The 9,261-nt window shown below is 37.2% G+C and overlaps 2 protein-coding genes across 7 annotated transcripts in view; one reads left to right on the top strand and one right to left on the bottom strand.

The window, feature by feature from the left end:
- Positions 1-24: 24 nt before the first annotated feature.
- LOC109852660 (TBC1 domain family member 25) lies at positions 25-7,492 on the bottom strand. Of its 3 annotated transcripts, none has more exons than XM_020424025.1 (10): positions 6,889-7,492; positions 6,111-6,338; positions 5,728-5,837; positions 5,209-5,304; positions 4,949-5,114; positions 4,040-4,694; positions 3,445-3,829; positions 3,022-3,336; positions 2,450-2,869; positions 25-2,324 (listed from the first exon to the last, which is right to left on the bottom strand). In XM_020424025.1, exons 2-10 carry the CDS (start codon positions 6,150-6,152, stop codon positions 1,874-1,876), a joined length of 2,640 nt encoding a protein of 879 aa, XP_020279614.1. In that variant the 5' UTR covers positions 6,153-6,338; positions 6,889-7,492; the 3' UTR covers positions 25-1,873. The 3 variants fall into 3 exon arrangements, with proteins under 3 accessions (XP_020279614.1, XP_020279615.1, XP_020279616.1); XM_020424026.1 differs by lacking the exon at positions 6,889-7,492 and adding an exon at positions 6,599-6,862; XM_020424027.1 differs by lacking the exons at positions 5,209-5,304; positions 5,728-5,837; positions 6,111-6,338; positions 6,889-7,492 and having other exon boundaries at positions 4,905-4,996.
- Positions 7,493-7,657: 165 nt separating this feature from the next.
- The window catches only part of LOC109852662 (uncharacterized protein KIAA2013 homolog), a 29,804-nt gene continuing 28,200 nt past the window's right edge, over positions 7,658-9,261 (top strand). For 2 of the 4 annotated variants that reach the window (XM_020424030.1, XM_020424029.1), the window contains exons 1-2: positions 7,659-8,173; positions 8,745-9,216. In XM_020424030.1, coding sequence (XP_020279619.1) covers positions 7,996-8,173; positions 8,745-9,216 — 650 coding nt within the window. In that variant the 5' untranslated portion in view covers positions 7,659-7,995. Of the gene's footprint in view, positions 8,174-8,744; positions 9,217-9,261 lie in introns of all 4 variants that reach the window. The other 2 variants (XM_020424031.1, XM_020424028.1) reach the window with 2 other exon arrangements.

Genomic DNA, 9,261 nt, shown 5'->3' with positions numbered 1-9,261 from the left:
AATGTATTAAATAAAGTTTTATTATGCGAACATAAATTCACAAGGCCTATTATTGAAAATAAAATAAACATATATTAAATTTATGCGTGCATTTGCCAATGTAGAATAAAAAACAAGTTGTCGACAAATTTTACCAATTTGTGCTTTTAAATATCAATGCTGGCGTATAAACAAAGCTAGTTTATTTCGATGTAGGTAAGTTGCAATGACAATTTATAAATCATTTCGTGCCTCTGACGTTATATGTCAATATATGATTAAATAAGTATCCAGCAACTTTACATTTACATATGAACAAAAATACGCAAACTTATTATAAGAAAAAAAAAAAAACAGCAGCCAGTTTAGTTTTCAATATCTTCCTAACTTCGTTGAACGTTGAACTATAATAAATAGAAAAAGTTTCTTATTAGCGATAAAATTAAATGCACTTTATTGTCATTTCCCATACTGTTTGAGAACAAAGTAAGATTCAGCCGCTCTAGGGTATAGGTTCAGATGTATTTTACAAATTTAACGCATTCAGAAGCGACGCGATCCTAAGAGACACATGAATCGTAACCGTTGCTGAATGCATTAAGCTGAGGACTTAATTCTACAGATACAGTGAAAGAGGGTTCGTCGACGCATGCGGATGATATTGTGCATTATTATGTTGAAGTGATAAAATGTGTAACGTGCGTGAACGTGAACAGGTTACGGTGTCATTTTGCGAATTGACTAAAGTATTTTGGATCGTTGTATTCAGAATCTCAGAACCAATCAAAATTATTCAATTTTCAGTACAAGTTTTGCGGATAATGACAGATGTTATGAAACATTAAGTTTCACAAAGCAAACTTGTCTCTGATGAACCATCTTTTTTTTTTATAAGTTTTCGAATATGATTTATTTCGAAAATCTTACTTCTACAGAAACTTCTTAAGAGAATGTTGAACCGTCTTGTTTTGCCGGCAGTTCTGACTTTTCCACTCATTTTGCGCTCATTGATCGAAATGAAAAATGTCTCTCCAGAATAAAAGAGAAATGGAGATAAAGAAATGGAATGTGTAGAAAAACAAAAAAAAGTTTATAGACTGTTATCACATAGACTATATATTGTTACTTCGTATATAAAACTGGCAGTATGAATCCAAAAACTCTATTTTCTACTTCTAGAGACAGACAATTATTTTGAGTGCTTCAAAAAGGATTTTTAAGCTTTTTAAGAAAGTAGAAAATTACGATGCAGGTTTAGCAGAAGTGCCGGAGAGACACATACGTCTATTGTTGTCTCTATCACGTCATCTATCCTTGTCTCGGCTCGATTAGAGGGCGCTACTCATTGGACAGCGTAGCGGCTAAGCGGCCGAATCGGAGTTCGGTCGTCGTTTCAGCATCCTCTTAAGATGTTTAATTGTAAGTACATCATATTTTATTGCTTTCTTGACATACATATTGGTCGTTTATTCGTTGTTATGTTCGGCATTTGAACATTTTCAAACTTCCAAAATTATCATAATAATTTTAATGTATGTGTGTGTGTGTGTGTGTATGTAGAATTTTTATTTAAAAATTTTGAAGAATTTTTTTTCTATGTACTAAAAGTAAAAAAAGAAACAAAGAAGAAAACTATGGTCTATCAGAGACACTGTCTACGCGCTAAACCCGTGGACAGATCTAGTGAGTATAATGAACGTTCCGCGTACGTCGTGAGCGGAAGAGCACTGTGATAGAATTGATTCAAGTCCTCTTAAGCCTTTTTTTAAATCGGCGACATAAAGTTTCATGATATGTGCCATTAATTCAGGTGATCGAATGATAATTCTCACATCTCTAATTTTTTAGTTATTTGACTTTAACTTGATATTTTGAAAAGTTGACCGGCAAAGAGTTACACATCTGGTTTGCTAGTTGAAGTCGAACCACCGGCTGAAGATGACAAGGATGCGGAATGTCTTCTAAGATAACCAGCGAACAGTTGTCGTGCCTGATTGAGCACTCGAATCACGTTGTGACGGCGAACCATTTTGTCGAAGTGCATCGCCATCTCATTGTAGTCCATCTGATTACGCATCACAAAATCACGATGCTGCAGCAAAAGAGTAATGCACAGGAACATCAGAAAGGGATTCCCACCACCGAACTCGTGCGGTGGTGGCAACGAACTTTCGCCCAGTTGATCTTCGCTCGTTCCTGCGGGTATAAGATTAGTCAGCTCTGTTGCTTCCTCACATTGTTCTTGAATAGGTTGCTGTTGTTGCTGCTGCTTCGTTGGACTTTCCGGTACGGATGGGTTTTGATGCCAACTCTCAGTTCCCTCACTATCTGACGCCGATTCTGACCTGAAAGAAATATTAGCGTCGACTTTTTGATAAAATATAATTTGATTATCTAATTTTCAGTAGCTTGTTAGAACGCTGCTCGTTAAAATATTCAAAACCACATAAATCTTTCTCTATGAACATACCTGGTGGTACGTTTGAGTAGTCTGATTGGCGTGACGGACTTTACGCCGTTCTGATCCTCCAAAATTTCACCGTCGTATTCTAATTCTGCCTGCTCGTCCGGAGTCGTTGGATGATGTTTTTGCTGTAGCGTATGTAACGGGTTCTCCCATACAAATACATCCGCCGCTGGACTGCATCTCGCCAGCTCCGTTTCAGTCTCGCTCTCCGGTAAGTCGTTTTCTCTTTTTGAGAGCACGCAATCGCACTGCAGATCGTTAGGCGGCGGTGAAGGACCAAATACTTGTCGGTCCAATGATTCCAACTCCAGTCTTAATTCTCTCGTCATCGACGTAGTCATCGGGAAGAAGTCCGTGGGATCGTCCGGCGAGCTCGGTTCATCTTTCAACACTCTAATGACGCCGCTTTCACTCGAGACACGTCTACAGTTGTGACGAAAATAAAATTATAAATTTACTATTTGCTTCGATAAGCTTTTCAAAATTTATAATAAAATATACACGCACAAAAAATCGTCAAAATATGATTTGCTTCGCATAAATATATCAAATAATAATTCTGCACGTAAAGTTACCTAAGTTCAGGCTCGGCATCGCTTGGCGTGACTTTGCTGCGATTGAGGCTAGTGAAGTTTAAGAATTCGTTCAGATTTTTCACAACTCGTGCACATTTTTTTTCACTAAAATTATCATTTTGTTCATTGGTTTTAGATTGCTCTTTGTAAGACGCAGCTAATCTTTCCTTTAGTTCTAGAAGATTCGAACGTTTTGATTTAACGGGAAGAGAATCTGTACTTAGGCACTTTTCTGTCGATTCAGTATTCTTCTTGTTTTTTGTGTTAGTTAAGTCGTTATCCGAATCAGAAAATGTTTCGTACGGCGAATTAGATCTAGAAATATATAAACATTAAAAAGATTACAATTTATTTCATTTTACTATAGTATCTAGACAGAAGCTTTGTATTGAAGTAGCAAGCAATTAATGCGAAACAAGAAACCTTTTCGTATCTCCATTAATCTCGGTGCTTGATTGCAAAGATTCATCCGTGTTGAGAGTTTTTCGCTTCACGTTAGCAGCAATACTGGCTGAGGAACTCTGTCGTCTGATAGCGCAGACTTTGGTGTACGCGTTCTCACGTATATGTTTGATATTTGGACTCGGCGGTGGCGACGGTGGTGGAAAAGGAACCTCGGCAAGACTCAGCTCGCCGTTTGGAGGAGAAGCTGGCAATGCCGCCCACAAAACCTCGAGCATCCTGAGCGCGTCGTCCAGCGCGAACTCACGTTTCATTTCCAGCAATAACCAACGATAGCAAAATAGCAGATCGTCCGCTTGGTGCGACTTTAAGTACGCGTAGAAATCGGGGTCATAGTGCTGGAGACCTTTAAAGAAATATATATCCAACTGCATTATAAAAATACTGTGCGTTTTTCTCGAAATAAAGATTGTTGTTTTAACCAGAAAGAGAACGTTGATTAATGTAAAAATCGATCCAAAAAAACTACAACGAATAATTTTATAAGAAAATTGAAATAATGATTTAAAAAAAATAACGTTGCATAATGTTTAATACAAAATGTATAATAATTTACCTTCGGCGAGGTGAGCGAACTTGATGGTCATTGCGATTCCATCGAGCATAAAATTATCTTTCAATCTTCTCATGAGAGCGCAGAGACAAATATACGCTTGCGCTTCGTCCCGCATTGTGACAAGAAGAGGTGAAGCTAGGTCGCTCATTCCTTGACAATAACTCACACTTGGGTGATTTAAGGCATACGTTGTTAGAATGTTGAAAAGACTCGCCGTGTTCTGATTGTCATCCGAACCGCCATAGAACTTGTGATGTCTATCCGTTCTGAGCACGTCCTTACGCACCATGCTGGTGACATAGCCAAGATCGCCAATATTCTGACCCTTCTGCACTAATGTTCTCCATCGCTCGCGCAGAGTTTGATACTCCTGCGCTTTCCTCTTCATATAATCCATCCGCTCACGACCCGACATTCCTTCCGGATACACATTCAGGATATGTTTCCAGACCACTTTGCGTAAGCTGGGCTCGATTCCGCCGAAATAAATAACCGCCCTTAGATCTTTGGACTGCACCACTTGACCGATCGGATCGAGAAATCGGCGAAACTCAGCGTCTGTCAACGGCGGTCGTGGAGGTTGTACGCTCTGTTGATGAGACTCTTCAGCCAAGTTGCCCAACGCTCGTTGTACCATATTCAGCGTCTTTTCCATCTGTAATGAGAAACTAAATTGGTAGATACGATCGATACCAAACACATAACTAACAATAACTAACAATAATCAAAATAATTAAATAAAAAATAATAACAAATACAAAACTAAATACAAAATTACAAATCGAAGAAATAATAAAGATAAATAAATATTAAAAGAAAAACAAAATACATTATTAAGCAATTCTCTAGCTTTTAACATATTTACTTGAGAACTTTGAAGCTGACATCGAAAGCGCGGCAAACACTTGCCTTATTCATTATAAGTCCGGGCAACTTTGGCGTTCTGTAAGGAAACCCAGTTTCCTGCTGACGCGGTAAAACTTCCTGCGCATTTTGCTCCCAGTAGCACTCGCAATCTCCGGTTTCTCCGAAAGGCTTTAAGTTCACTTGCAGATAAAGGTACGGCTCGGACGCGCTGAAAAAAATCCGTGATATATAGACGAAACATATTCGCGTCTCGAAATATTATTTTATTTGCGAAGCAGCGTCGATTAATCAATCGTTATCACCTGATGAACGCGGCATCCAAGTCCCAGTCTGAGAGCAAGAACAGATACGTCTCCGATCCATAATCGTCGATCGCTCGATAAGAAACGGTGAATTCCCTGTGGCACGCGAGCAATCTCTTTACAGTTTTAATATTTCACGGCGCGTCAAAGTGCTTCGATAAATTCAAGGATACTTGCACATGTATAAGTTTGTGTTTTTGTGACTGTGATTGTGACTGTGTGTATTCTGTGTTGCTAAGAAATAATTGGTTTGTAAAGAACACAAAAAATATATTATTAAAAACAAAAATAAATATATTTTTAAAACAAGTTAGTAATTTTATTAAATTATAGGTTTTATATATTTCTCATTATTTAGAGATAGAAAGAGACAGAGATTTACATCATACAATGCTAACTTATTTTGTAAATTTATTGCGTGATCTTTTGATTTAACTTAATTATAACTTGATGTGTTCCGCACTTAGTATATATTTTTGTCTATATATAAATTATATCAATTTAAAATATGTGACTCACCCTTTTATGTCGAAGGCTTTGATCAGAATGCTTTGTAGCACTTCTATTGATGTTATTTGGGGATCCACACTGAACTTGCGGTACTCTGGCTGATGCCTCGTCTCGCATTTCTAAAGAGAACAATTGTAATTACTAGTAGTTTTGTTAACTTGTAATATATTATAATTATAACATGTAAAGATATAGGATAAAACTGTACACAAACACATATATAATCAAGTAAATAGAAATATTGCATATAAATCTCTAATACAATTTATACTTATCTACATTATTTTACTCAATATTGTATATAAATTTATATGAAAATTGTTTACAGTCTTATAACTATGTACAGGGAAAACATAGATATACTTGTTTTACTTTGTTGATTTTGAGCATACCTTAACTTTGACACGTACAGCTTCTCTGGGACAACCAAACATGTCTGCTGCCACTATATATCATATATTATATATTGTTTCTCTTTCTGAGAAGTATAATCTCACAATAGATGCTCAAATATCACAATTCTTGCATAGTTCCGATTTTCTAATGTCAATAAATATGAGTGTCAAATGTTGTAATATCAGTTTTCAAATGCTCATTATCCACTCACAATGGTGAAACAGCTGGAAAAATGATAGCCCAAGGTCAAAATAAAGCACCGCCAATAAGTAATTAACATGCATGTACTGATAAGACAGTAAGTAATAAACAAAGATTATTATATGCTCGCAAAAGAGTGAAACACTTGTGCATTTGAGATAATATTACAATAAAAATATTAACAATGTACTGGGAAGGAAAAATTTATACACACAAATGCTTTTCGATATATTACAAATTTTTATAGCGTTGACATGATACATTAGGATAAAAAAAAACAAACTTTTGTCACGTGAAATGGAAAACTTTCACATAAAGCGTAAGAAAGATTTCTTTTTCTTATAACACAAATAAGGTTTGTCACAATCATTGACGATGCTCGAACAATGAATTTCGTTGACAGATTTGACGCGACAAAGCGCGCGTAACACAGTAGCTGCTACTGCAGTTAAAACCCACTGTTATTATTATTTCTTACTGATCGAACATTATTTAATTCGCTCTTCCATACTTTCCATTGTCGCTTATCAGATATGTATATGTATACATATATATATATATATATATATGTACCGTGCGAGATCTCGATAATTAGCAATTATCACGACGAGAAAGTATGCGTTAAGCCCGCGGTGTGCAGTTCTGAGTGTGTGGGTGTTTCTCCACGACGGAACAGGTCATGTTCGCTTTTTTATTTTGCTCAATTAAGTGGCCATGTGTCTTTGATGAGAGTGCGATCGGTGCATTGCGACGACGACGACGACGGCTATCGACGTCGACAACGAGCGGTGTGAATGTAACGTGCTGCCGGGGAAAACGAATTATATCGTCAAGAAGATCGACGACCGTCGGTCACAGTCTTCGTCGTTGTTCGGTGTGCCAATACTGTTGAATACTGCGGTTGTAATTATTTATTGGCACTAATGACGTGAGGATTCATGATAACTCAACAACCCGACCACAAACGTCAGTCGCGCGTGGTCCGAGCGCGCACTGAATGTGTTCGATTTTCGAGCCCTCCGCAGGAGCGGCGCTTCTCGCTTCGTCGCCCCCGCGAAAGCTATTCGACATTCCGCACACCCGTTGCAATGTTATTTAAGCACGTTAACCAATCACAGACAATCTTTTGGACGTATTTACACTTGACAGAATGCTGGCAAGTGATTGGCTAATTTGTTTTTAAACACTTAAAGCACTTAAAGCCTATGTCACACTACGGATTGGGATTGAGATTGGATTGAAATTTGACCAATCAGAAGAAAGAAAACCAATCCTAAGTTTACTGATCTTCGCTCTGATTGACCAAATTGCAATCCAATTTCAATCCAAATCCGTAGTGTGACATAGGCTTAAAGAACTTAAATATTGCTTAAGTGTGTGTTCCCGGCTTAAATGTCATTGCAGCCGATGCGGATGGTTTGATGTCCGTCGTACGTTGTTTGTATCACACGTTTATGTGGTTATGTCAACGATGCACCTTGACATTTCATGCGTTATCACACTCGCGTAGTAGTTTTATTACAAATCTAGGTTGAGAGGTGGTTCTTGAAAAGAAAGCATGATTCGAGTGAGTATATAATTTACGCGACATTCTTCCTGCGTTGAGAAGGTTATGTTTGTCGTCGTGCTGGCGACGATAATTCACACAAAATTCAAATTTGTTACGCGAACACTTTCGCGATGAGACCCGGCATGCTGGATAGTCGGGAATTCAGCAAACGCGTGCGCCGCCTCCTGGACGGCAATTATTCTTACCGCAAGATCTTGCTGATTATCCTGATCTGTGGCGGCTTACTGCTGTATTTCGGCCCGCCCTTTACACAGTGGCTTTTCTCCCCTGCCAGGGAGCCTATCGAAGGTAACTTTGGTTGGCTTCGTTAGATCTCACAATGTTTTCATAAAGATTATTCAATAACATTCATATCTCTCACTTGAGAAACCAAGTTGAAAATCTTTCTATAAGTTGCTAATTTTTCACACTAATCTAAGCTAAGTGCGCTAAAAAAGTTTCTGATAATCTACAGAAGTATTTGTTGTGATAAATTGTGTGTCTCATAGATTTACAAATTTTCTTATGCCTGATTTCTTCATACCTTCTCAATAGTTTGTTCTCTAGATAAAGATATTCATCAGATAATAAAACATATTCGTTTTACAAGCTTTACAAAGGTGAAGAACACCAATTCTGGGAGATATCTTTTGAATAAAGTTTATTGAAAATTTATCTAGAAGTCAAGAAATTGGATTAGATGCTGTCAAGATGGAAAGACAAATATTAAATGTCAATTGCACTAGAGAATTTATTACCAGTTGAGAACTGAAGAAATTTAAAAAAGAAACTCTATCACGCTTAATTTGACAGAATTTGCAATAAATCAACAAATAAGTTCTTTATTATATTCAATGATAATATATTTTTTCTTTCACAGCATTTGAGGATCACTGCATGAATGAAAGATTAGCTAGTTTCTACTTTGATGCTGTTGAGTATAATGCAAATATATTGCACGATCCACCTAAAGAAAATGAACATCAATACTTGCCATATATTGGCAATGGCGTTTTTGGAGTTCCTATTTCTCCAGAAGGCTGGCTGTATATTAAATATGGGAGAGGCCTCTTGTTGCCAGTACAGTGGCAGCCACTGATCTCACATCCTGTACCAAAAGAGAGTTCCTATCAGGAAGCTACAGTTATTCATTTCACAAATGGGATTGTTTATAAGTATCAGTGCCTTAGAGACGGATATCACATAGATTTTCAGTATTATTCCCACAGAAGTCTCCAGGGAATTTTAGTACAGACTATAAAAATTTCAAATTCTTTTTCACTGTCTCAAGAAATACCGTTGAAACCGCAGGAATCCTCTTATTGGACAAATTCCCACGTAGAACCCATTAGGTAAAATAAAATTTAATTATATACTAGAAGTATAAATAATATTTT

The sequence above is a fragment of the Pseudomyrmex gracilis genome, unplaced genomic scaffold (genome assembly GCF_002006095.1).
Source record: "Pseudomyrmex gracilis isolate BER0280 unplaced genomic scaffold, ASM200609v1 scaffold_32, whole genome shotgun sequence".
In the NCBI taxonomy this organism is placed as follows: Eukaryota; Metazoa; Arthropoda; class Insecta; order Hymenoptera; family Formicidae; genus Pseudomyrmex; species Pseudomyrmex gracilis.
The sequence above is the reverse complement of the archived record's forward strand: the minus strand, read 5'-3'. Positions and strand labels throughout refer to the sequence as shown.